Here is a 26,720-nt window from a genome sequence, read left to right as displayed (position 1 = left end):
TTTCCATTTACTCAAAAGAAGAAAAAAGGTTCGCCTAAAGATGGACATCGAACCTTTTGTCCTCTCTTACCCTTAAAATGGGTGAAAGGGTACACGAACATCTCATTTGAATGGACGATCTTCATTTGGGTCCTGAAGGGCGAAGGATTCAAGCTTTTACTTAAAATGAATGAACACCTCATTTTGATGGAAAAATAAAAGTTTATTACAACTTGAAAATGATCTGAGTGTGCACGCACTTACCGGTTAATAGTATTTAATTTTATTAACTTGCTAATCTCATTTATCCTATCCTCCTCATCATCAAAAGAAACTTGCTTGTTCTGTCATTTGGCGTGCCTTACCAATGTTCCAAGCATTTTTTAGTTCCCAGTCACACAATTTATTCTCACTGACCCACAAATGGATCCATCTAAACAAACAGTTGCCCAAATTGGCACATCTGATTTAGACAGTACACCTGGCCGCAACAACCAATTGCAGAGACTTTGTAAAGCTCTTTGTATCATGATTTCACTCGGTACAAGCTTTGACAATGTACTATCTTTACATTGAATATCACTAAAAAATTATTTCATAACCGGGGCTTTAAACTCTGCCCAATTAGTGTTCGTTCAGGAAACATTTATTACACAAAAATTATGTTCAAACCACGAGAGTCATCCCTTCAAATCCTTGAATTTCAAAATTTGTAAACCATTTGCTCTGTGTATCCAAGTTCTTTGAGTATGCCGGTTAGCTACATGCCAAGGAGGGTTAAGTTAGGATAAGACAATGAGGAAACAATTACGAAAGAAGAAAACAAAAAAAGCTGTCTTTCATACCTCTCCTTGTGAATAGTCTTTAGCCTTATCACCAGATATGTGTTTCATCATCCCAGGTGGACCGCATACCTGAACAAACAGGGGAAAAACAGGGCAAAGTGAGTAGGCAAGGTGTATGTCCTATTTGTTTCAGATGGCCATAATCTTGTTGCTGCATGTTATCCAGGTGTCTGATATAACAGGAGAGTTAAAGAAAATGCCTTGTGGTTATTAAGAAATACAACTCTATTGACTATTGATCAGGTAGATTGTCAGGGTGGGTGCTTGGAACTTGCAAAGTTAGGTTGTAGGATTATGGCCATTTTCCAAAGCTATAACCTGGTCTTCAACGAGAAAATATCAGAATGTCCTCAACAAGTCTCAATCTCAAGCAACAGTGACTATCTGAAAAAAGGCTCATTTAGATTTAATCCTGAAGGGAGTTGCAAAGACCAAAAGATCAAGTGCATGCATGCTCACAGAAACCGCCTACTTACAGGCTGCTTCTTGTGCCACTCAAATAGCATCCCTCTGGAAGGTCTTAGTCTAACCATACCTCTTGTTTAAGGAAGCAACAGAGGCGAAATAAAACTTTGAGTGCATGTGTGTTAGTGTTTAATATTTTCTGTCTTTGCAAATGGAGTCAGAAAAATAGGCCTCTGCTTGTAGGAAGATGATTTCAGTTCTTCACCAAGACTGAGCAAGAAACATGGCAAAAATGTATTTAATCTTTCTGGAGTTGAAGTAATGTTAAAGAAAAAGGTGTCATCCACTCCATATAACACTTACTCCACATTTTGGCAAACAGATTAACGAAATAAGGTTGAGATCCAGAATTAAGAAAGTGACTTACAAGGATTAGAGTATCTTCACCAGGACCAGGTAAGCCTTTTGTGACCATATCCTTTGAAATGTAACCAGCACCACCTTTCCAATTTTTTGATGGATTGTCCACAGTGTAGAAAACCTGGGAAAAAAATGAAAAAAGAAAATGAAAAGAAAATACACAAGTTACTATTTGAGCAAAATTTCTACCTGCGCAGAAAATATTCTCGTACTGAAAGAATTGGTACCTTAAGATTTGGCTGGCTAGCAGCAAGTATATCAAGCTTCTGCTTTAGCAGTATATCATCCGGGGAGACATTGGCATAAAGCAGTGACACCTGTTGGAGTAGCTAAAAGTTCAAACCTTGCTCATATTTGGTCTAAAATTATCACACACACACAAAAGGGAAAATGACATTTACTAATAGACAGAAGGTTATGCCATTCTAGCAATCCAACCAAAAAGCCTACCTGAGTGTTGTCATCAGGCTTCTTCAGTATAGCCTCAATTACCTGAAGCATTGGAGTTATGCCTGTCCCACCTGCAATCTGGAACAGCATCATATAATTGAGCGCAAATGGTGATCAGACTTTTTCAATAACCTTGGAAAACATGATACAGCTTTAACAATACTATTCTGATTACTTGGTAGATGGTTTGATTAAACAATCAGAAAGCATGTGCACTGAAGTGAGAATTGTAGAAAACACAATATATGACATCGGCTGAATTTTTGGCATTAATTCTAGGGAACACAAAGTATACCATTAGCTATATCTTAGGGATTTTGTTAAAAACATATTTGACCCCAGCCAGTTAATAATGTTAAACTAGTAAAAGTAAGTACGAAACCTCAGTATATAAAATGAGCAAGAAAAATTGAATCCTTTAGCAGTTAAATATACAAATTCCCTAGGGGTTTTCCTTTTTTGTGGGAAAAATAAACAAGAATCTAGGAAGCCAGATCTAACCATGCCAATGTGTTTCTTCATATTGGGAGAGTATCTGAGCTTTTCAATGGGCCTGCAAGAGATAAATGAATTCAGTGTAAAGATGACAAATAGTGTGATCTCTATGAAAACTACCACAGTGAATGCCTACCCTTTCACTTCAACTACATCGCCTGGTTTTAAGCTAGCAAAATGCTGACTCATTTTTCCTTCTGGATACACCTGCAACTTTTATCTTTAAGTTGTGGAGAAAGCAATTCACATGTGTGGCATTGCATATATGAGACAAGAACATCTTCAAAGTGTGAGAAAAAAAGAAAACAAAGAGGTGAAGGCATTTATCACTTCCTACCTTTATTAACAAGTCAAAGTATCCCTTAGCATCTGGGTCTGATATAGGAGTATACCTGATGATTGACATTATTCCAGTAGGAATATATTAACAACTAATATCTGTTTATTTCAGAACAAGTAGGTTGAAATATGATTTTGTATAGAAAAAACACACATGCACTCCATCTAAGAGTCTTTACTAATCCGATTTCAAAATTTTCAGCTATTCCTTTGGTAATTCTAAAGGATTATTTTACTAAAACTCCAGAGAAGTTATAATATGCATTGTATGAATAATTTAAACTAAGCAATGTCAAAAGTAATTTCAATTAAGGAAACAGATGCATATAATCCTTGTATTTGAGGTATTTTCCTCTCTCTTATTTTTTAACCTTCTATTTATAGACTATCATACAATGTTACTGATTGGAAACTTTCATCTCTTTCAATCTTCATGAACCAAAGAGTAATCAAGAACCTCATCTTAGAGGTATGGACAAAGAGAAGCTTTAGAATTTATTCCCTCACAAGCAGATGATATTTACCACAATAACAAAAGAAGGAAATGGAAACATGTGACAAATGCAGTTTAAACCATGGGACTACAAGTTGAATAACCTAAAAACTATGACTAATGAATTACCAATTTAGAATAACAGCCATGACAAGGGAAGTCTAAATCAAACTATTTATGAGTTCAATATATAGGCTTACGGTCTTATGACATATTTTGTTTTTCCTTCAGCATCTTGTCCTAATGGAGCTCTGCAGTAACAAGAATGCATCAAAATAGTGAGTAGAGGCAAAGTACTTCCAAATCTCATCTAAAATGTGCTCTTAAATGCAAATTTCAAAATCTTCCATAGTACTCATAAGATTTGTCATAAGCACCTCTAATTAGAACAAGAGAACATACCTCGTAAGGATGCATGAAGCAACATCTAAACCCAGCTTAGAAGTGGGATCAAATGAAAACCTGCCATTTTGAGAAGAAAGTGAATAAGGAAGGTAATTGTTCTAAGACACCTTGAGGAGGAATTAACAGTGCAAAACTTTGGTTGAGATGTTGAATTTAAAATTTGGATGAACAAGTTATGTCCTTGTTTCGGAGTTAGTTGTGGCTACAACTTCTTGAGAAGGATTAGCAGTGCAAAATGCTTTGGTTGAGATGTTGAATTTAAAATTTGGATGAACAAGTTATGTCCTTGTTTTGAAGTTAGTTGTAACTACTTTTTTCGCTCTTAATCAATAAGTATTGATTGCTTTTTTTTCTCATGTTTTTGCCTTTTTGATAGTGCAGAATCTGATAAACATTAGTCTTCTCAATGAAGCACAAATCAATGAGAGATCGAGAAGATATTTAAGCGCAAAAAGGTGTAAAATGTAAATCTTATCTCTAGAGTTTATCCTATTAATCAAAAAAGTTTATGTAGATGACCATGTTACTAGTATCGATTAAACCAATACACCTATGACAATGATTGATTAAAAAATATATACCTGAATAACTGAGTATTGTGACTAACCCTTGCAGTATCTTGCAGCTTAAATCCAATCCACTTATCCGACTTCAGAGCTGAAAATGTATAAAAGCATCCCCTGAGCTAGTACCTTAAAAGAAGGATGAAAAAGAAACTAAAGCAGATACTTTATAGTTTATGCAACCACTTTCGGCTTTATTGTTGACTAATATTCTCCCTAGGGAGGGAATGGGATCATGGATTTCACAGTTGAACTAAATAACACAATTCGGTCATCTAACAATGAGGAAGTCTAGTAAATTTCTGCTCACCAACTTTTGGACCTGTCTCTTCATTGATTTGATCAAGATGAACCTGTATCCAGAAAGAATAACAAAATAGTTACTCAAATCAGGATGCACACTGATAGGTGATAACACAACAATTATAAAAGAGCTCATATGTGTAGGCCAAATTATAAATAGACAGCAGCGAGCAGCAAAATACGATATGAACCTCAAAATATAATTTTCATCAAGTAAATCAAATCACCTAGATAAACACATTAGAAGTCACATAATGAACAGCCCAGGTACAACCATTCCTAATTTAAATACAAAACTCTCAATAAGTATCAACACCCAACATTCATTCGGATATTGAGACCTCCCTATAAAAAAAATTCCAGAGAAAAAACCATACATGTACATCACTATTGAAAAAACACATTTAAAATGCAGATATAAATAAACCCATTGCACCAATCACACAATCCCTCCAGTTCAAAAGCATCCCACATTGCAACAACAATCAAAAGAAACAAAACCCAGATTGGAATTTATAGAAAACTAACCAAATTCGACTCGGAGAAGTAGTAGTAAGAGGAGATTCCACCAGCAACGGCTGCGATTGCTGAGAAGCGAAATCCAGCAAAACCGGCCTTGGGTTGACCTCCAAATGCATCGGTGAAGGAAGGTGGGGTAGCTTTGGCGAGCCTCCTAAAGAAGGTAGTAGCCATTTTCTTTTCTCTCAATGGGGCAAGCAAAGAACAAAAAGCTGATTCTTTTTGCCAAGGGTTTAAGAGTGTATAAGAGTGCTTTGACAGATTTCCAATTTCCAGGAGGAAGGAGGAATGGTGAGGTGCTTGCCGGAGTTGGTTTTAAGGTGTTCACTCGTTATCTGGTGAGCCACGTTTCTTGCATTTTTGGGCTTTGAAAGTAGGTTTATAAAGCCGAAGCCAAAGCCCAATCCCAAGCCCACGAGTTTGCTTTGTCTCTTACATCAGAGAATTTAGGAAGAAACACTAACATAAACCGTTCGTCTTTTCTGTCGAAGGCTGCAGCTGCAGGCACCTTATACTATCATCTTGACAGCATTAGGCGGATGAATGCTATTATAATCCAATCCTATAATTCAATCCTCTAAGTGTAGAAACTTTAGCAAGTCTTTGATGATTAATAGATTATATATAGATATATATATATATATATATATATGAACATATATACATGTCTTTTAGAGTTCACATCTACATTTTAATTGAAAAGAAATAATAGATTTGTTACTTACTAGTTACAACGCATGCTTTTTTTAAAAGCAATTAAACTTGCAATGATACAAATTATCATCGTATTCTTAAAACCATGCCACCACATACTTCAAAAAGAGAAAAGGAAAAAAAAATCTTTATTGACAAAAACGCATTATCAAATTTATTCTGTGGGAAATAATATAGTATTATTATGCAATCATAAGAAGACATATTATCAAAGCAAAATATTCATTTCATAGAGGAAACTCTATATTTAGCTAATAAAATTTTTATATCTGAATCTTACTTCAAAGAAAAATGCTACTCTTATAACAAAGCAAAAACTATCAGCAAGAAGCTTTCTAGCATCACGAGTCTGCCATTTAGGAAGCTGGGAAAGGGGCATCAGGTGTCAAAACAGAACAAATAAAGTACATAACAAAACATTCAAAATTTCAAATATAATGATTACATACGAACAGATCATTTCGAAAGCAATCCCGAAACTGCAAAAATGAAAGAAAACACACAAAAACAGATATAAGGTTTTCGCATTTCTACCCACTCTTGATTTTAGGAACAAATTCAGGAGCCTCATTGACACAAGAACAGATATGGCTATATCCTTACTTCAATGCCTTCCTTCGACAAGTGTCCTTTTACAGACTGAATGGGCACCTAAAACCCAAAGAATCAAGAAATCGTAATCAGAGTTTAAATTAATGAAGCCTTTGCCTGGTGCAGTTGAAGAGGGAAATTTATTGTTTTTTCCTTATTCTATCAAGCTGGGAAAACTAAAATTCTCAAAATTATAAGCACTTGTATTAAATAATTACCTCCTTCCGATGGAAAATGCCAGCAGCAAGAGCTGCTGATGCATTTGTTTTCATGAATACCTCCGAGAAGTGTTCAACAGCACCGGCACCACTACTTGCAATTACAGGGATGCTGACAGCATCTGATATCAGCTTTATTAAATCTATATCAAATCCTTTTCCTTGACCTGCAAAGTCAGCAGGTAGGCATCATGATCATGAAAATAATCAAAAGAAAAGACCAGGATTCAGGAATAAATAAAATATTCCAGTAGGTTAAACAGCAAAATGCCAACACTAGATTTGACTTGCTATCTAGATTGAAAACACCCTTGCTCAATGGCTTCCACACTCTTACCAAAGGAATCCGACTCCAAAACTTATTCAACTTCAACTTAAACCGCAGGGAAGGACAAAACACCTACAGTTGCACTGTAACAGGAGAGACTTATCCTGCAGAAGTGATAATCCTTGTACTCCAATTGGAGAGGCAACTAATGGCACTGGTAATGAGACTATGGATGGTAAAAAGAAGGTACCAGCCTATGAATCATATTTTTTATAATATAAAAAAGACACTCCTACTCACTGAATTACACAAAGAAAGCCCTAAATTTAGCTAGCTTATTAAGAAACTCAGATAAAGTCTTCAGGTCCCAGATACCTTAAAATAAAAGCATTTCAGCATATTACATCTTCTGTTATTTTGATGCCCATCTGCACGTTAAGTAAAATTTGACAGAAACCACATATAACTTTGATGACCATTTATAAAACTAGCTACTAACTTTTTCATTAGACTATCTTGATAAATATTCTCAGCAGCAGTTAACCATTGCTTGTAAATATAAAAAAGACTCTTGATGTCCTTTTCAAAGCAATTATCTGAAATGGCAATGTCATACTGGAAACAATTACTTATAAGGGGGAATTGTTTGAGTCACAAAAAATTTGTTTATACCATCACAATCAATGCAGTTCAATAGTATTTCTCCAGCTCCCAGTTCTTCAACTACTTTTGCAAGCTCATAAGCCCCAATTGGTCGACCTTCACGCCCACCATTAACCTTAGGAACAGAAAGCCATTCAGGATGTGCATAAGATAAAGACTTCTGAAACATAAGCAGCAAAGCTATGATCATTTAATCATTTATTTATATTATTTATAAATACATTAAGCTGTTAAACAAGCCCTCAGAAAGCAACATGATCCAAATTGCCACAGTTAAAATGCAAAACCATGTGATTTTCATGTGAGAGCAGTCTTCCCATGCTAGTGTTTGTAAACACAAGTGTGGAATTAGGTATGACTGGGTAAATATGCTTTAGCTTTCTCTTCCTCTAGCTCTTCCTCACAAAAGTCAAATCTTCTTTTCATTTTCTATGGCAAATCGCTGTTGATGCCATGGAAAGTACCAGCAAGCCTCTTCTCGTCCTGTCTTGCTGTCTTTTCTCTCACCCATTCTTTTATCTCTGCTTCCTTCTCCTTCTATTCTCTTCTTTCTGCTTCCTCCTTCCTTCTCCCTTTATTCTCTTCTCTCTTTCCAACCCAAACCTGTTTCTAAATACTTCTGAAATCTCCTTTTTTAGGTCAGATCTTGCTAAAATACCCACAATCTTGATTATCTTTTTTTTTTTTTCCAAATTTAACCTTGATTGATTGTTAATGGATCCATGTTATTATGTTCGTATTTTACTTTTCTACACTCTCTATCTCTTTGACCAAAATCCAGATTTCTTCCAGATCCAAAGACAATTAGCTCATTTTTGGTGGGCTAATATAATTTTAATTGGTTTTCAGGTTAATTTGGTAGAAGTTATTATGGATGGCAAAGGTGGTTGAAGCTTCTTGGTTATTAAAGGATAAATTTTCAACTTTTCCGTTTTTTTGCTTTGTCTCGTATTGGTTGAGATTTTTTGCATATTCATATATGTTTACTATGATTTCATAAAGAACGCAAATACACAGATACAAACACAGACAATGTGCATCTGCTAACATGTGTTCTGATTGGATATCATGGTTGGTTGTACTTAAGAGCATTCTTTAAACTTTCAAGATCCAATTGAAGGTTGCTATGGGAGTTTTGAAAAGGTAAAACAGTTAGAATTAGTTGAAACAGGATATCACGGTTGGTTGTACTTTGAATCTTTGGGTGGAAATATGAATTACTCTTTTTCTAGCAGTGGAAGGCTCCAATTCTGATGGTTCATCTACACAATGCCAGTAGCAATCAAAGAGATTAGCTGATTGGAAAAGCCAGAATTGCCAGTAGTGGTGTTTGCAGTGCAATGCTAACACAATTACAAATGGTTAGTTGCTTTGAGCTTGAGAAGAAATTTGCTAATATTTCAGTTTGAGTTTCATTTTCATTTAATGTTGATTTGCATGTGATTTGGAAATGTCAGTTCAATGACGTTAAATGTACTTTCCATTATAGTCACGTTAGGTTCTCATCATCTTGGATACTCTTTCCCTGATCCTGGGTCTGGCCGTGAAATGTTTGAAAATAAAAGTGGAGGCTTCCCAATGAACCAACATTTAGAGACATCATTTCAAGTGCAGTGCCAAATGACCAAGGAAGGTTTGTATATTGAGCTAAGTAAGATTTCAGCTGTAATTTGAATTCCGTGTTGGTGAGCTTGGATTTGCACCTGACCTACAGACTCATGCCATTTTAATGACTTTTAATTTTGATTTCGATCAAACAATGCATTGATTTCAAATTTCAAAGTCATTCTTCTGGTATTTTGTCCAGCTTCTTTAAGATTTTGTCTCCCATTCCAACAGCTGAAGGTTCCAATGGATTGTACATGAATTGTGCTAGCTGTGATTCCAAAGATTAGGAGCCAGGCAAACAACCACTCATCAGAGACAGTGCCAGTTTATCATTGCCTACATCTTTCTTCTTAAGTGTTTTCCTTCTATTGTTAGTTTATGATAGGTTTGACTGTTGCTTAGACGCTATTGTTCCTTATAGCATTGCATTAATTAGCACCTTCAAGCTAATTTTCTTTTGTTATGTCTTGCACATTTCAATTTTATCTATGTTTCACGTTGTTATCTGATTATCACAATCTTAATACATGTGCCTTCCTTGTCTCATATTCTTCCTTTCTCCTGGCTCTCTTAACTCTACATACTGAGGGTCAAGTGCTGACCCCAATGCCTATTTGATGTAGAACAAGTGGTGGAAAGAGATAGATTTAGAGAGAAAATCAGAACTAGACAGAAGCAATTGAGGAGGAACAGAGGAAATCAGGAGAGAAATCCAAAAAGAACAATAGAGGGAGAAAATCTCGAATATTCAATAACTTAAAATTTTAAAATATTCATCATCCAAAACCTAATCGAAACTAAAATAACATATTTATAACAAAACACAAAACCCTAATAAAAATAAAAATGCCAAATATAACCCTGATTAAAAATTACCCTAATAAAATAAAACGCCTAAATGATTCTCCATCAGTTTGGGTCCTAGGTTTTAAGTGTGCTTTCAGAGTGGTGATTAATATTTGTAGTTGGAGGTTTTGATGTGTTTGTGGAATGATGTGTTTGCTTGCTTAGTACAAGATATAATTTTAAGATAGGTTTAAGGCATACTGCTAGCTTTAAAAAGTTTATCTAGATAAATGCTTTATGAATGAGCATGCAGGAGGCAGAAAGCAAAGAAGCCTACCGTACACTGATACCAAGCATATTCTTCTCCACTTGGACCTGACACCAAAAGGGATGTTCTAATTAGAAATCCTTATGAATTCTAAAAGTGTAAAATTTCTTGAAATGTCTTTGGAAATTTTTTCTAGCTTCCATCCACACAAAGCAGAATTTTTTATGAACACAATGTAAATTTCACATGAATGGTAAATCCGAACACAGTAAAGATCTTCATTACCTGGTTTTGTGACCCTTATGGTCTTGAACTGCACATCATTAGGACTTTTAAGGTACACTCTACGAGGATCAATGCTTACAACTACTGCCTGTCAAATAAATATTCAATCAACTCATTAGAAATTCATTCTTGAAACTGCAATATAATGAAGCAAGAACCCACCAAATTAAATCCAAATTGGCTTACACCAAGTAAAAGCAAAAATTAGAAACCAAACTGACACCAGTTGCAGGGGTAAAACACACAAAGTGCTCCAATGGAAAAAAAAAAAAAGAAAGATTAAGTATTGAATATTGCCAGCACATAAATGAACACTTTCTTCACCAATTGCCTATGCTTGCAATGATAAAAAGCCTTCTGCTTTCATCCATTGTTTCCAAGTTGTGTTACTAAATCAAAATATCAACCAACACAACAAAAAATTTATCATACACGCCCACCCAAATATATGCATTTTAAACTCCCATATCCAACCATATACTATTTTTAGATGCTTTTTATTCTTTAACATTTATTAAATGTCAAGCAAGAAGCAGCAAAAACTTCACAATCAGCTAGAACCCAAAGGACGCATATAGTTGAGAAGATTAACAAATATAAACGGATACATATTAGTACAGACATCAACACATCAAAAAATAGAGTAGGAATCACCTGATTTCCATAGACTTTAGAAATTTGTTCTAAGCTGCTCTTTCCTGTCTTTACCTAAAAGAAGCATATACAGAACTATTAGTAGGAAAGATAGGAATGTATTACCATCTGAACTCCACACGTAACAAGTTTTAATGAGGTGAACTTGCATACTTTGGTTTTCATATATTCTTCTGCTGCATGAACTGCATCACTCCCAATGGAAATTTTATCAGCCCCAGACCTAAAGTACTCTGAAGCAACTTCCAAACTAGAATAGTGCCTGAAAAGTTATGTATATAATAAATTTCTATACAAAATTGTACTGATTAATTACACAAAGATCACTTACACCTGCAGTATCAGGGAATGTCTAATAAATCACTTGAACATAAATTAAAATCTTAATCTTAAAATATATGAAAAGTAGATCACAGTATAACACAGACGCATACCTGCCATTTGCATCTGTAAAATCTCGTATACCACCTCCGACTGTTAGTGGGACAAAAACATTCTCTGAAGTGCGTCTTAATACCTGCAAATCACAGAAAGTAATATAAATACACATATAAAAATGCCCATATACAAACACTAAAAAATAAATTTAAAATGCTACATCAAAAGATATTCACAATTAAATGTCAAAGACCTGCAACATTGGTAAATCGCCTAATGGGAAGTCACGGAAGCCAGTAATGTTCAAAAAACTGACCTGAAATTTAAAGTATAAAAGAAATCAATAATTCAAAGTATAAAAGAAACTTTGAAGAGGCTAAATGGTTGCTGATATTGCAATATAAACATAAAACACCTCAAAACTATAAGCATACCTCATCAGCCCCATCTTTGTAATACTGTCCAGCAAGCTCCACAGGTTTGCCAAGGTTTCTCACCTACAAAAGTTTCTGATGAAATTAAAACCACATCTAAATCTAGCTAAGTTCTCTAGATTAAACATAATATAGGAGATCAAGAAGAAAAGAAGCCATTATTACAACTTAAATTCAACTTGTATGTCCTTTCATACCAAGGGGCACATCCCACATATTTGTCATGTATGGTAATAATGATGCATTGATATGCAAAATTTTTTAGGCATCCACCAATCTAAAACTGAAATCAAACAGATCATGGCATTAGAACAGTGAATGACCTTCTCGGCCTTACCTCATTCTCTTTTGTGTGCTCTCGTACATCATACTGGTCCCCTTTGGTGACAACAAGATCCCCCTTATCATTCGTCCTAACATCAAGACAAGCAATCACCTGAATAGAAGTAATATCACTCACCATAGAGCCATATGATCCACAACATCAAGAAGAACATGTTAAAGTACTCATTTAGAGCTATGCAATTAAGAAAAGTAGAAACCTCGCAAGCTCAAACGAAAACCCAGATTTATGTGAAAAATAATTCAAGTTTCACAAAGTATTACCCTCTTAGCAAGTTTTGAAGCCTTCCCCTGAGTAAGATTCTGTAGTCAAGTGAATCATTCAGACCATTAGATGAACGAAAAGTTGATAAAAGAACTAGATGAATTAAATCCAAGGATACAAGACTACCTTTGTCCCCTGTGACTTTGGATCTAGAAACCTTCTCAATACAGAAAGACCAACATCTGAAACAATTTTAATTTACTTTTCAGTGTCAACAGACAGGTTAACATTATGTCTGACATTTGTTCTGAGAAAAAAAAAAAGCATGATATTTTACAGTTTTGCAAAGAAACACGTCCAATAATGAGATAACACCAAGTAATTATACTGGAAAACCATATGGAGGAACCAACTACTAAAGTCAGGACAAACAACTTAAACGATCCCCTTCTGACGCTCTTCATGCACCCATGTTACTATCATAAAAAAATTGTTATAATTATCAATTTTTTCTCACAAAGGCAAAGAAAACTAGAAAGAAAATCGTAGAGGTAAACTTTGTCAATAGAGACATGCATGTAACAAATCCTTTCCATACCTACAGGAAGTAACTTCTACATTTTGAAATTTGAAACTTGCAAAAACAAAAAAAGATAACTACTAAGAGCACAAAATATCTTGCCTCCACTCTTCTCTGGATGGAACTGAACTGCATGCACATTTCCCCTTCTGATAGATGCTATAAAATCATCACCATAATTGCATGTAGATGAAATCCATTCCTTGTTATCATCTGACTACCACAAATATAATAATATAGGTTACCAAACAGTACAAAGTATGCTTATTGAAAGGTTTTGCAGCAGAAACATCAACGAAGCAAGGGTGAGAAACAAATTAAGAGGATGACAAGGAAGAGCATACTGGCATGGCACGGTAAGAGTGAACAAAGTAGACATGGTGATCTCCAATGTCATCCAAAATTTCAGAGTCCTTTGTAATTTGCAAAGCATTCCAGCCAATATGGGGTACTCTAAAACCATTTGAAGAGTTAAACCGCCCAACCACACCAGGTATCAAGCCGAGACCATTCACTGAAAGAAATGTACACCATGGAGTAAAGTTAAAAAGCTAATACCTAGAAAAGAAATGAAAACATGCTACAAAGAAAACAATCAAAATTTTCTCTATTTGCAAAATAAAGACTATTTGGTTTCTCCTTTTTTTCCTTGCCAAATCATTCTTCTTCCAATTCTACACCTCTTCTTTAAGCTATCTATAAATATTTATCTATAAAATAAAAGTAAGAATGAGATCTAAAACACCAAAGGAAGATGCTCATTCCACCACATAATAGAACATAACATATACTCGGGAAAATAGACATGGAAAATAATTGCTACAAGTGTAGAAACTTTATCAAGTCTGATGATTAATAGATTTTATATATATGAATGTGTCTTTCAAGATGTACAAAAAATTGAGTTGTCTTAAAATTGACCTGGTCCATTCTCTTCACTAGACTCAAAAAGTAGTTGAAGGCCAAGACAAATGCCTAGAAATGGGCGATCATTCTTGATATAGGAACAAAGTGCTTCAGCCATCCTGCAACAAATGACAAATGAAAAACTTCCAAACTGACAATTTAACTAAGAAGTTATAATTTAAAGCTAAACAAAAGATATATTAGCCATCTTTAAAAGGTCATCTGGAGTAAAAGAACAAATGCAAATAGTAATATTATGACAATTGAAACTATTGGCCAACCATTGCCAGCAAGACTTACCTATACCTATGACATAAGTCAGCTAGGTCAATCTGGTTTATGTAAATTTTCTCATCTGAATGCTAAAAACAGGAAATAAATACATAAAGTGGAAAAGAAGAAGAAATGAAATCCCTAAATTTCACACATAGGCTTTCTTAGAAGTCACACATAAGGTTTATTACATCACAAGATCATGATCAAGAAGAACAGTAATGCAGGAAATTCTCTAATGATAATTCTTCCCATTGCAACATGGACACCATGTATGCATGTTGGTGAACATCACGCATACTTCTGAAAGTTCCTATGTTATGGTCCCTTGAAACGGATCGAGTTATGGGGCGGTGTGTGGAAAAGTGGGGTTTAGTTTGAGGTAAGCTGGGTATTTAGGTGGAAGGCTTCTTTTTTCGACCTATGTTTGTAATGCTGGCTCGTTAGAGAGAGCCTGCAGATCTCTTGAGTTTTAAGTATTCAAAACTTGAATAGATTCTGAACAATCTTTTTTATTAATTTCACTATCTCTTAAATACAGCTTGGTGGAATAACCACCCTTAAAGCAAGGAAATAAAGTGCAAACGTGGAGACACAACCTCCAAAAATTTGAATGGAAAACTACCGCTAACAGTAAAATAGGAAAAAAAATGAAACTGTTAACAATAAACTGCCAACAATCAATCAGATATGTTGACTTAGTCTATACTTCCCATGTGTGAATTGCTTGTAAACTAAGGGATTATCTGATGTGCTAACATCCTACTACGTTCATATCACAAAATGAAAGCTGCTCTAAATATTATTTTCAAAAAAAAATTAGTCATGTAAAAACTCATACCCGGTCTTGACCAATACATCCATGGCTGAAGCAAATGCCCCAACACCAGGAAAGATAAGGCGTTCAGCATCCAAAATGTCTTTTGGAGTTTGCACCTACATTTTAATTCAAAAGAAATAATAGATTTATCACTTACTACGTATCCATTCTTTAAAAGCAATTAAACTTACAATGATACAATTATCGTCGTATTCTTAAAATCATGCCACCATAAAAAGAAAAGGAAAAAAAACTTTACCAACAAAAACGCATTATCAAATTTATTCTGTGGGAAATAATATAGCATTATCATGCAATCATACGAAGACATATTATCAAAGCAAAATATTCGTTTCATAGAACTCTGTATCTATCTAATAAAATTTTTATCTGAATTTATTTTGAAGAAAAAAGGCTACTCTTACAAAATTGGAATGTAAAGATTTAATCAATCCAGATTCTCTCAAATTCTTAGGTAAATTACAAAACTAAACCAAAATATCAATCAATTAAAGAAAAACAAAAGTAAAGTGTCTCACATCCTCTATCTCGAAGCCAAGATAGTGAATAGCATTCCTTAAGCTCCGAACATTTCCAGCTCCATAATCAAGCAACTTCACAACTGAACCCCGAAAAAAAAAACACCAAAAACTTTTTCAAAACAGAGTAAAAAGTTTCAAATAATTACTTATTATACTTCTTATCTTTTGGTAAGCACATAGAGAACTTTCATGATTTTGGACACTCAAATATAAAACACTTGGTCCTAAAATGTTACAGTTAGAACTTTTAATTTTCAAATTACAATTTGGACACTTCATCCAACTTTGTTAAATAAGCTGTCAACAAATCATTAAGACAACATCGTTATTGAAATTTTTGCATATCTTTTCTCCTTCTTCACTCCTTTTTTTTTTCCAATGTTCTTTTCATTTGAATAATATCTTGGTATAGTGTCCAAAATTTTTTAGGATTTTCTACATAATTTCTCTTATTTTAATGAGAGAAAGTACCAGAACTAGAACCAGATGAAGCACAGATAACAAGATTTCTACGAGATATGGATTTTAAAATAGTTTTGTGACGCTTTTGGTGGATGGTTATAATAGACGATGATGACAGTGCAGACGACAAAAATGATTGTGTTTTGAAGCTTGTAGTGTAAGCATATGGCACCCCCTCCATTGCAAAACAATGCGGTTTATCAAAGCAACTGTCTTTATATTGTTAAGGCTTGAGATGGAGAACAACGCCGTCTTTTGAGGAAGTTAGGCACTGCAAAGAAACCAATCCTTCATGAAACAATTCAAACTCAGCTTAAAAACAAAAGCAAAGCTTGTTTATGTTATTTGTAGAGGAAAAAAAATTGCGTTCAAGTAAGATCAAGTAAACAAACTTGAAAACTCTATTCTTACAAAAAATTAATCACTCGCTAGTCATTACTCAACAATCCAAAAAAGAAAATTAAACAAGAATTCCTCTTATTTCATTATTGACATTTTCAGAAACATAAGTGAATCAAGAAGACTAACTCTAATAAGACAAACAATCAAACTAAGCTCATCTAAAATCTACCTTGTTCCCAATTATGAATTAAAGCCTAGATAGTCAATCACCGAAAGTATAATTGATCAAAGATTGTAGAAAAATTGGTATGAATTTTCTTTACACCTTCAAATCAGTATTCATATGAATGAATTCATCATTGGGTATGAATGTAAAGATGACAACAAGATAAAAGAGAGGAATAAATTGCATCTGTAAAATCATATATCTTATTCGACAAAACAACAGCAGTGTATTAACATACAATACAACTGGACTGGATCTTATGTAGTTCTGGAAAATACATTTAAAATTAGCTGAAATCTGCATAAGTGGAATACACAAATCAACTTCTACCAATCTTTGAAATCTGCTTATGTAATTTTATTTTGGCCTTAATTGTTGTTGGAAAGCTAATGGGCATGTTGTGAAGTTAGCTTAAAATTGAAATGGATCGTTGCTAATTCATCTTTACTTCAGCATTCAGCAGTACACTGCTAAAGAATACGGTCATATTAACAATGCAAGATATAATAATTCCTTGTTTGCTTATTCTGGCTATTCCAAGCTATGGATCTCATTTCATATTGCAGAAGATCATTAGAGGAGACTGAATTCAGTTTCACTAAATAGAATTAGGAAAACCAAGCTTGATGTGCAGATGTTTAGTTGCAGGATAGCAATATTCTATAACAGAAAAAATAAAAAAGCAAACTAGATATGGAGGACGAAACAAGTACCTGATCCAAGTAGCCCAACTGCAAAAACAAAGAATTTTGCTACCCAAAACCCTAGAAAAGCAAAACAGAAAAATAATTTGTCAAATACCAAACGAATAATCCCAGTACAAAGACTACAAAGTGAGAATCGAAGAAGGAGTTTACACCGGCGGAGAGGAGAATGGATTGCAGACGGAAGACGAAGCACGAGGATATGGAGGAGTACGGTGGCAGGGAATGAAAAGAAACCAAAGGAGAGGGAAAAGAAGAGAGAAAAGAAGCGGGAAAGAGTGGTTAGGGTTGTAATTATCTATGATCACAAGGTATTTTAGTCAAATATGAAAATAATAGCATTCCAGGAATAGAATAACAAATCCTGGGAGTGGGGAACCATTAGTGTGTTTTTTGGGAATGGCTATTCCCACCCTAAAATGTAACCAAACTTCAGAAAAGGTGTTATGAAGGAATAGGGGCCATTCCCCCCTCCCAAACGTTTGGTTAGTATTTCATCTGTCACAAAATGATGTCATGAACATTACTAAAATTCGGGAGAGGCATCATGGCTCATAAGAATATGACGTTACAGGCCAAATAAAAATATAATTATTAAGAAACCATCATTTTATGAAGAAAAAAAATCATTCAAAAGCCAAGGCAATCAATAGAGGAAATGATTACTGGCCGAAAAGAACAGAGGAAATGATTATAAGAGGGGCTCGGTTCACGTGAGCACAATGGACTCTCAAGAACAGGTAACCTTTGTCTAAAAAGGCACATGTTTATTCTCTTAATATTCTTAGTTAAAATGGTTAAGCAACATACCATTTAAAAGTAACTCATTTTCATTTAAAAATTTGAAAACGTGAAGTTTAAGTAAAAATTAAAAATATATGTAACAAATCATTTAAATACTAATTTTAATTTATATATTAAAAAGCATGTGATTTGATTTGATATGTCAAATTTAAATCTATTTTCATTTTAAATTTTAGTAAAATAGTTAAATAACATCTCAACAGAGTTTTGATTTTGATAAAAGTTTAGAGTTCTATGAATTCATTCAAAGAAAAAAAAATTCCTAGTACCCGTGGGCTGGAAAATGTAAACAATCATCACCCATATACACAAGTTTTTCTAATAAAGATGCTGAAAGATAGAAGCTGATCTCTGGTTCATTGAAGAAAGTTTGAGATGACATCTGAACTTTCAGAAATGATCATATGCTGGAATTTGAGTCTGCGTGGCATGGTTCTACTGAATCGTGTCTCTTAGGTTGTCTAAGAAAGAAATATTATATCAAACCACTTGCGCAAATTAAGGACAAAAATACTTTGTCATTCGTTTGATTGTTCATTGATCGATTGAACAAGTTGTCTTGTCTGTTTGTTCATTGAAAGAATTGATATACAGCAACCCCATCACCATTTGTGGAAGGAAAAATAATATAGATCCCTTTAGTTGAAAAATTAATCCACTTAGAATTGTTGTTTTATCTAACAGTAAATTGACTGTAGGGGAGTCTACACATAAGCAGGTGCATTCATTCCGAAATAGTAATTTTTGGTGAGTACCTAATTTGGGAACTTCCCCTCTGACAGCTGAATGCTTCCAAGCGGCCATCATCGTCAAATTTATCAGGAAAGGACAAAACATAATTTAGGCCAAAGGGTAATAGATGTCTGTCTTTATATGGATTTGTAAAAATCATTCCTTGAATTATTAAAGTTATCTAAGCTTTGAACGGCAGAAAATGAGGCAATGGCATAGGTAAGAGGGTGACAATACTGAAGATTCCTTCCCTCTTTATATGATTGCTCATTCATTGTCATAGATGCAGATACAAAAAGCCTCTGCAGAATTAAGTATCACTGTCCCCATGTGCCTTCCGCCGTTTTACAGACATCTTAATAACAATCTTATTGTTGATTCTGGCCTCCGCTTTGCTGTCAAAAAAGCAAAGAAATTTCCTTTTAACTTGTGTCGGTTTGGTTTTGTAGTTGCACCACACTATACGGTGACTCAACAGTCGACAGTGAGCTCGGCCATCGGCGTTTTTTGCTCGGGATCTGCAGTGTAGGGAGTCTTCTCAAGAGTCTTTATTAGGGGTGCAATCTGAAACGCATGAGAATTCAGTGTATTTTGAGGTCAGATTTTGGGCTTAGAGCAGGAGCCACGAGGATTTTGGTGCTGAAATACAGCACACCGTCCTTGGAGATTCTGACAGCTTTTAAAGGAGGTTTGTATAAAGGAGATTGTTATTAATAGAAAACTGTATAAAAGGCAGTGATTTTCGCTGATTTGAACTGTTGTAGCTTCTGAAAGCTTTTAGTAATCAGGGATGTTTGATGGAGGCATGACTATGACGTTCAATACTACTGTAAACTGCCCACCAGTTCTAGGTAATTTGAGTAAAAACAGAAGTCAGTGTAGAACAAGACCAACCCCATCAATTGCAGTACAAATGTATTCATCGCTTCTACAAACCGATGAGAGTGGAAATTTACCTGAATCCAAAAAGTTATCAGGTTCATGCTCAGCGATATTTAAATGCCAGGCTCAGAATTCCCTGCTTAGTCAAGCAAATACTGTCGGTATTATTGGAGGGGTTTCTGTTTTGTCCACTCTTATTTTCCTGGAAAAACTGGTATGCTGGAGCTCAAGAAATGGAGAAGAATGTGTTCCTTTTGTCGTCTGCAGTGATCCAGCCTTGGATGAGGGCCTTATCTCTCAAGGTTCAATTCATTCATCTTCAGGTGAAATTGCTCAAAAGGAAGGGAATCACGAACCTATTGTTGAGAATCTGAGGAATAAAAGAGTATTTCTTGAGCAGTCTGGAGCTCGTTGCATAGTTACGCCATGCCATATCTCACACGCATGGCATGATGAGATATCTGAGGGCTGCTCGCTGCCATTTTTTCATGTCGGTGAATGTGTTGCCAGAGAGCTTAAGGAAGCAAAACTGAAACCACTGGATGCTGGCAGTACTGTGCGGATTGGGGTGCTTGCCACCTATGAAACTATAGGTGCTGGTTTTTATCAGGAAAAACTCCAGAAGCAGGTATCATAATTCCTAACTCATGCCCTTCTCTGCATAGTGTTTGTCCCATCACAGAAATTTTAGCTTATTTGAGTTTTACTATTGCCCCTTCACTGGAATATCTGATTCTGTATCGAATCTTTTTGCTGGTTTGACCTCACAAACAAATATTTCTTTTGAGTTGCTTGTCTAAAAAATTTTAAATATTAAGTTGGTATATACATTATGATGAAAGAGACCTAAATTGGAGTCTCAAACACATGCATCAGAAGGAGCAGATAAGTTTTCATACGCACCACATTCAGCACATGAGTTCTGTTGAGGAGAAATGAATTATTCAGTCCTGCCCTCTTGGGTTACTGTGGTCCGGTGTTTGACAGAGATATATTCAATTATATACGTGTTCTGTCTCATGTCTTCTGCCAGAAATTTGAAGCGTTGTTGCTCCCCCTGGGTTTTGGGGTTGGGCACAGTTGCTCACTTAGTAGGAGTTTTTGGGAAAAAAGATGAAGACCTCTTATAGAGCAGGAACAGGTTTTTGGTGCCGCAGCAGTTGCGGTTGATCTCTTAGACCAAGTGCCTAATGAAACAGAGTAACTGTTTAGATTTTAAGTTCAGAGCTATACCCTCAGTTGAGAGACGATGAGGGCTCATTCACCAGGCACCAAAAACCTTTTCCTTGATTTGATCTGGTTGGAGAACCTCATATGAAACAACTAATTTGAAGACAAAGGGCTTGAAAAGGAGTTCTGTCTGCTTCCTATTGGCCTTTCTATCAAGGTACTCAAACAATTTGAAGATCTGGAATATCTAATGGACGACAGTTCTGCTTCTCAAGCATCACATCTTTGTTTTGAATCTGTTTTATCTTTCCGCTGTCTTTTTCCATATTTGTTTATTTTACCTACATCACTCACAAAATTTCAGCTTGCACAGTATGAAAATACCACTTGGGGGAATTTTCATTATGTTCATCCTGAAGTGCACTTCTATTCTCCTAACACTTCAATTTGCAGGGTTTTGAGGTTGTTTTGCCAGACAAGGGAACCATGGAACACATTCTGATTCCTGCAATTGAATCATTGAACAGAAGGGACATGGAAGGGGCTCGGAACCTCTTGAGAGTTGCAATCCAAGTCCTTTTAATCAGCGCTGTGAATGTTGTCATCCTTGCTTCTGATGAACTGCAGAATCTTTTACCTCGAGAGGATCCTCTTGTCAAAAAATGTATTGATCCGATGGATGCTTTGGCCAGGTCGACTATAAAATGGGCCAAATCTGCAAAGAAGGTACATAAGAAAACTTGAACAATACTTGGCATCACACTGCCAAAACGTGTGAAAAATCTTGCTGTCTTGTAGGAGTATTTGTCTATCAGAAGTGCCTGCGTCTTGTTTATATTATTGTGTCAATAAAAGAATAATAACAGATGCATATGATTATACCCTAAATTAACCTTAAAACCTCTGTTCCAGAACATTGATCCCGGCTTAGACACACCTGCCCTGGTTCTAAATGCAGAACCAACAATCTGCATGGTCAAATGAAAAGAAGGGAATTGTTTTGAATGTGAAGATTGACAAAAGAAGCCTACATCAAGTCTCAGGCTCTGACAGTTGACAGCTGCCTTTACAGGTTGTGTAGAGAATAGAGAAACCCATTAATCAGTAATAACCTGTTAACGTAAATGCGTAAATCTAATGTTCTTAGAATCATGCTTCTCATTTTTGCTGTTGGGAGTAACTCTTTAACATTTGACAAGACAATCAATTAACGTCTGATTGCTGAATGATCACAATGATTAATGGAGTACGGAAGCAAGATTTAATGTTAAATCCTGGGTAAGTTCCCAACTGGAATTAGTACAGCCCTAGGTCATTAACCCAGGGGATATTGGATTTGGTTCAGGTCATAAGTATAACTAGAAATATAATTTGGGAACTAGGCTTTCTGCGACTTATAGTTTAGACTTCAATTTTTCAGTAAGTTCCTTGAGAACAAACAATTACATCTCCTTTCTCAATTCCCACTTTTCTAAAGATGCAACCTGGTACTTTCCGGTACCAACTTTAGGAAGTTTTCTGGTAAGTTACAAGAGTTGGCAAAAAGCTAGTCTGCAATCTCCAAAAGTGATACCAATAGGTGCGCTGTGTAATGCCATACTACATGTGAACTTCATCCCTCAGCAAATTAAACTAACCAAACTCCACAGTCCACTGATTATTAGTGAACCTAAAATCACATTTTCCAGTCATTCTAGCGTACCTGCTTTGGATGACATGATAAACAGAGGAAAAATGTATGAGATTTGAATGCGATAAAGTTGATGGCAAATGAATCTACATTGAACATTGAATCTTAAGTTAATGTTGATTACACAGACAAATGGGCAAACTTTACAGAAAGCAATGTCCAAAAATGAAAAGGGGAACTGCTTTCATTCATTTTGAAAAGATTATTGCAATTTTTTCTAATATAAGATAGCAGAAATTCTAGTATTTCAAAGAATCCTTAAGAAGAAGAAAAGCACAAACTTTCCCTTAAAATGAGGACGAACACATTGGAACAAGCACAATGCATCTGCTGCAGCCTGCAGTCTTTTAGTCTTCGGAAGAGAATGAGAATGCTATAAATTTGAAATGGAACTGCTGGGTTGTTTCAATAGAGCTGCAGCACTAGTCGATGGATCTTCATTAGCCCATGTAGAAATGAGGTGATAGGCAATTGCGAATGGCCCAGGAATAAACATTGGAGCAAGTTCCCCACTTTCCACATTAAAATCTGCTGACAAACTCTGTCCCCTCTCAACTCCTTTGCACATTTGATCTACTTTAGTCGCGGCTGTTCTTTGTGCCTTCTTGTACTCAGCAAATGTCAATGCTTTCCTTACATCTTCTCTACTGTGCCACTGAGCATCTAGACAAAAAAAAAAAAAGTTTCACCATTATTAAACCCAATCTAATAAGTACAAGAACAAAATACTGGAAAATAATTTCCCCCCCTGATGCTTGAGGACTGGGGCTCCTAGGATAAATATGTTCAAGCACATGCACCTGCCCACATGTGTGTGCATCATTCAATCCACTAACCATATACAGTCTTTTCCTTGACTCATATATTTCTATGATTCTATTGCAAAATGCAAGGAACCTATTACATTTCAAGATTTTCTACAGCAGCTTATCTGACAGTGCAAAAGCCCTTGTTATAATCTGTGATCAAACCTACATAACTATTGCAAATTTTTTAAACCCATATTATTCATAATGAATGCTGAATCCCCTGCATCATAAAGTTGGTTCCTCAAGAATTGAATTTTCAAACTGTGTTTCAATATGTCACATGTATTAACCATTAAGACAGTTTTTGTTCCACAGAACCCCAGTGAAAAACCATTAGCAGCGCCATAAAAAAACTATGCTTCATTACAGTGACAATCAGGATGGCAAAGGTGCAAACAACATTGACCAGTATTTAAATAAAGTGCAATGGAGAGAACATCACCAATCTCTTAAGTATGGGTTAAGCATGGTTTAGACAGCACAGGAGTTGACTACTAGTTTTTCAGCATCTAAGGGAAAAGAAAAACAGAAAAATTACATAGCAAAGGACTAAAAAATATGTTCGCTTTAAAATAAAGCAACCCTGAAATGAAAATTGTAAATGACATTAAATATCTGCATGTTCAAGTACCTTCTAATTCTTCCTTATCCACATCTATTTCAAGAGATTTTGCATACGCAAAAAACCCGACCATCAATTGGCACGGTATGCTACTTGGACCAACTGAAAACAAATCAGATTAGTAATTTTACAAAGGAACAGATGTAAATATGCTTATACAAATAGGGGGAAATGTATAACATTGTGCAAGAAACTAAAATTGCAAATTAGACAAGGTTTTATACTCCTAAAAAAACAAAAAATAAAAACAGTTACTAGATAGAAAATTACAAAACAGAGAAAATTTTCAAAGACAAAGCATTAAACCCTACCGCAGCACACTGTTTCAAAAAAAATGAAACGAAAAGAAAAGAAAGGATATTAACGAACCATTACAAGTACTAATGTCTGGCTGGACAAGTGGAGTCTAAACTACCATCAGTATATAAACAGTTTTCTATTAAGTATAATTATATCTCCTTAACAGTTTAAAGGAAAAATCAAATACAAACCATAGCACAACACAATAAAACATACACATGGAAACAATGTTGCAGAATGATACCAGGCCACGGCTGAGAACTATGATAGACAACTTCTCCAACTTCAATACCAGTCTCTTCATATGTTTCTCTCCTCACTGCCTCTTCTAAGCTTTCCCCTGGCTAATGAAAATTGAAGATATGAAACAATGAAATTGCAGAAATCAACAACGATTTTTTTTTATTGACCAGGATGTTGAGAACAAGGGTGAGATTGCTCTCTTTCTCATATTTAAGATAATCTCTAATCTAAAACTTGATAAAAGTTTGAAGTTTCCTAAGGCAGTTACCTCTATGAATCCAGCTAAGCAACTCCACATTCGAGGTACAAATCTGGACTGTCTACTTAAAAGTGCACGATCATTTTCTCTATCAATTACCAACATAATGACAACCTATTGTCAAGAAACATTAGTTAGACAGAGCAATGTGACACCCTACAAATCCACTGGTCGAAAATTTCAAAGTTCAAACATCAATTGAGGCAATATAAGAGTAATGCTTTACTGGATCAACACGAGGGTAAACCCTAATTTTGCATAATTCATTGGAGCATTGTTTCCTTCTCCCAGCTTCCTTGGGGACTGTTTTCTCTCCACAACGTCCACAAAATCGTGATAAATTATGCCATTCAAGCAATGCCCGTGCCTGATCAAATGTAATAAACAGGTAAAAGTAAGACTCTCGGTACAAAATTATGCAAAAGGTGACTAATAGTAATTCAAAAGGTGCAAAACCTTTCATATTTAATCACAATGGCCAATGCAGAAAAACAAAACAGTAACCAAAACTTAGCAATGCCAACTGGATAATATTTCAACAGCATCATTCATTTAAAACAACACGCATTTTTTTAACAAAGAATGAAGCTTCAAATGCAAAAAACAAAAAATAAAGCACAAAACATGATCAATATATCCAAAAAATCACCACTTTTCCCACTTACATGACCAGCAACAGCCAATTCACCCATAGCCAAAGAATCAGCCCAATCAGTAGCCACCATTAGTGTCCTAAGCTCCACAAAACAAAACTGCCTGCCACCCAATTCAGGAACCAACCAACCTTCCTCAGAAACATCAATAGCCCAATAAACAACATCTTCCTCAGCCCTTGAACCCAAATAAACCAAAGACTCCTCCCTCAGCTGGCGCCCACACTTTCCCAAAATACCCTCACAATCAGCCAGACTGATCCACCCCAGATGCCAACTAGGCACAACATCATCCCCAGTAACAGAGGAAGAAGCCAAAGGTCTACCCTTTCTGAAAGGCAAGACCTTGAAAAGAGGAGACTCTGGAGGAGGATGGTTTTCTGGGTTCTGGAGGAGACGGGTTTTCAGGGACTCAAAAGCTGAAGAAGGGGAAAATGGATCATGGGTTTTAGGGGTTTTGGATCTTAAAGGATTGCCAGCAAATGCATGGGAATTAAGGCTCATGGACATCGTGGTTAGAGAAGAAATGATGGTTCTTTTTGTTAGAGTTAGGGTTTTACAGAGAAGGAAACGAGAGGAAGTAGACGAAGAAGAGAGGAGGCGAGAAAGAGAGAGCATGACTCCCCCTGGTCCATTTGGGTGGTTGATACTTGATGCTTGAGAGAGAGAGGGGGGTAGGAACTAGGTGATGACTAAGGCGTTTGGAGATATAACACGTGTCTCGTTTAAGAACTTCACCTTTTCTTGTGGGTCCCTTAGTTGATAACCAGCTCCCGGACGGGCGGGCAGCCACGAAACCCCAAGTTCTGTGGAAAAATCTTACTGAGTTTTTCGTTTCTACTACTACGGTAGCATTTTTTGCTATTTTTAAGTAAAAAGCATTTTCTGCATGTAAAATATTGTGTATAAAAAAAATATATAGTTTAGTAATTACATTAGAATTGTTATTGTTGATCATTTTATCATTTTTAGGTCAAATTATAATTTTACATTTTGTCGTTTACTTTTTAACTCTACCTATTTCTTTCAACAAATAAGATGGTGAAACAAATATCTGTCAAAAGAAACCAT

General features: G+C 35.4%; 4 protein-coding genes across 8 annotated transcripts; 1 reads left to right on the top strand and 3 right to left on the bottom strand.

The window, feature by feature from the left end:
- Window positions 1–477: 477 nt before the first annotated feature.
- LOC18588726 (FAD/NAD(P)-binding oxidoreductase) lies at window positions 478–5,513 on the bottom strand. The gene is made up of 13 exons (XM_007013321.3): window positions 5,226–5,513; window positions 4,705–4,747; window positions 4,413–4,488; window positions 3,829–3,888; window positions 3,627–3,677; window positions 2,932–2,986; window positions 2,731–2,801; window positions 2,601–2,652; window positions 2,100–2,177; window positions 1,877–1,966; window positions 1,657–1,770; window positions 825–893; window positions 478–739 (listed from the first exon to the last, which is right to left on the bottom strand). Exons 1-13 carry the CDS (start codon window positions 5,388–5,390, stop codon window positions 683–685), a joined length of 981 nt encoding a protein of 326 aa, XP_007013383.2. The 5' UTR covers window positions 5,391–5,513; the 3' UTR covers window positions 478–682.
- Window positions 5,514–6,248: 735 nt separating this feature from the next.
- AT-HF (HIS HF) lies at window positions 6,249–17,858 on the bottom strand. 3 transcript variants are annotated; one of them, XM_018128236.2, is made up of 21 exons: window positions 17,639–17,852; window positions 17,495–17,545; window positions 16,223–16,484; window positions 15,749–15,831; window positions 15,231–15,325; window positions 14,132–14,235; window positions 13,555–13,724; window positions 13,313–13,427; window positions 12,817–12,872; window positions 12,690–12,728; window positions 12,421–12,519; window positions 12,084–12,146; window positions 11,903–11,965; window positions 11,706–11,788; window positions 11,425–11,533; window positions 11,272–11,325; window positions 10,618–10,705; window positions 10,402–10,439; window positions 7,680–7,830; window positions 6,740–6,906; window positions 6,249–6,581 (listed from the first exon to the last, which is right to left on the bottom strand). In XM_018128236.2, exons 3-21 carry the CDS (start codon window positions 16,392–16,394, stop codon window positions 6,522–6,524), a joined length of 1,809 nt encoding a protein of 602 aa, XP_017983725.2. In that variant the 5' UTR covers window positions 16,395–16,484; window positions 17,495–17,545; window positions 17,639–17,852; the 3' UTR covers window positions 6,249–6,521. The 3 variants fall into 3 exon arrangements, with proteins under 3 accessions (XP_017983725.2, XP_017983726.2, XP_088666286.1); XM_018128237.2 differs by having other exon boundaries at window positions 7,680–7,785; window positions 17,639–17,844; XM_088810160.1 differs by lacking the exon at window positions 11,903–11,965 and having other exon boundaries at window positions 17,639–17,858.
- Window positions 17,859–19,176: 1,318 nt separating this feature from the next.
- LOC18588723 (uncharacterized) lies at window positions 19,177–22,225 on the top strand. Of its 3 annotated transcripts, XM_007013314.3 has the most exons (4): window positions 19,177–19,240; window positions 19,471–20,531; window positions 21,527–21,799; window positions 21,986–22,225. In XM_007013314.3, exons 2-4 carry the CDS (start codon window positions 19,812–19,814, stop codon window positions 22,055–22,057), a joined length of 1,065 nt encoding a protein of 354 aa, XP_007013376.3. In that variant the 5' UTR covers window positions 19,177–19,240; window positions 19,471–19,811; the 3' UTR covers window positions 22,058–22,225. The 3 variants fall into 3 exon arrangements, with proteins under 3 accessions (XP_007013376.3, XP_088666002.1, XP_088666003.1); XM_088809876.1 differs by lacking the exon at window positions 19,177–19,240 and having other exon boundaries at window positions 19,247–20,531; XM_088809877.1 differs by lacking the exons at window positions 19,177–19,240; window positions 21,986–22,225 and having other exon boundaries at window positions 19,247–20,531; window positions 21,527–21,965.
- A 608-nt stretch (window positions 22,226–22,833) lies between these two features.
- NUDX19 (nudix hydrolase homolog 19) lies at window positions 22,834–26,343 on the bottom strand. The gene is made up of 6 exons (XM_007013311.3): window positions 25,662–26,343; window positions 25,223–25,363; window positions 25,006–25,110; window positions 24,739–24,838; window positions 24,204–24,296; window positions 22,834–23,426 (listed from the first exon to the last, which is right to left on the bottom strand). Exons 1-6 carry the CDS (start codon window positions 26,265–26,267, stop codon window positions 23,137–23,139), a joined length of 1,335 nt encoding a protein of 444 aa, XP_007013373.3. The 5' UTR covers window positions 26,268–26,343; the 3' UTR covers window positions 22,834–23,136.
- Window positions 26,344–26,720: the final 377 nt, after the last annotated feature.

This window comes from Theobroma cacao, chromosome 9 (genome assembly GCF_053813885.1).
Source record: "Theobroma cacao isolate CCN51 chromosome 9, ASM5381388v1, whole genome shotgun sequence".
NCBI lineage: Eukaryota > Viridiplantae > Streptophyta > Magnoliopsida > Malvales > Malvaceae > Theobroma > Theobroma cacao.
Note: the sequence above shows the minus strand (reverse complement) of the source record. Positions and strands in the feature narration are given on the sequence as shown.

What these genes read in the sequence shown, in the direction of transcription:
- LOC18588726 (XM_007013321.3), bottom strand. Translation starts at nt 5,390, where the DNA reads ATGGCTACTACCTTCTTTAGGAGGCTCGCCAAAGCTACCCCACCTTCC. An exon ending in ACAAAATATGTCATAAGACC is followed by an intron (nt 2,987 to 3,626) that starts GTAAGCCTATAT and finishes GTCAATCATCAG; the next exon opens with GTATACTCCTATATCAGACC. An exon ending in GTGAAGATACTCTAATCCTT is followed by an intron (nt 894 to 1,656) that starts GTAAGTCACTTT and finishes CTGTTTGTTCAG; the next exon opens with GTATGCGGTCCACCTGGGAT.
- LOC18588723 (XM_007013314.3), top strand. Translation starts at nt 19,812, where the DNA reads ATGTTTGATGGAGGCATGACTATGACGTTCAATACTACTGTAAACTGC. An exon ending in AGGAAAAACTCCAGAAGCAG is followed by an intron (nt 20,532 to 21,526) that starts GTATCATAATTC and finishes TTCAATTTGCAG; the next exon opens with GGTTTTGAGGTTGTTTTGCC. An exon ending in GGGCCAAATCTGCAAAGAAG is followed by an intron (nt 21,800 to 21,985) that starts GTACATAAGAAA and finishes CCTCTGTTCCAG; the next exon opens with AACATTGATCCCGGCTTAGA.
- AT-HF (XM_018128236.2), bottom strand. Translation starts at nt 16,394, where the DNA reads ATGGAGGGGGTGCCATATGCTTACACTACAAGCTTCAAAACACAATCA. An exon ending in GAACTGCATTGATTGTGATG is followed by an intron (nt 6,907 to 7,679) that starts GTATAAACAAAT and finishes CTGACTTTGCAG; the next exon opens with GTCAAGGAAAAGGATTTGAT. An exon ending in GCATTTTCCATCGGAAGGAG is followed by an intron (nt 6,582 to 6,739) that starts GTAATTATTTAA and finishes TTTGGGTTTTAG; the next exon opens with GTGCCCATTCAGTCTGTAAA.
- NUDX19 (XM_007013311.3), bottom strand. Translation starts at nt 26,267, where the DNA reads ATGCTCTCTCTTTCTCGCCTCCTCTCTTCTTCGTCTACTTCCTCTCGT. An exon ending in AATTGGCTGTTGCTGGTCAT is followed by an intron (nt 25,364 to 25,661) that starts GTAAGTGGGAAA and finishes ACATTTGATCAG; the next exon opens with GCACGGGCATTGCTTGAATG. An exon ending in GCTTAGCTGGATTCATAGAG is followed by an intron (nt 24,839 to 25,005) that starts GTAACTGCCTTA and finishes AATTTTCATTAG; the next exon opens with CCAGGGGAAAGCTTAGAAGA.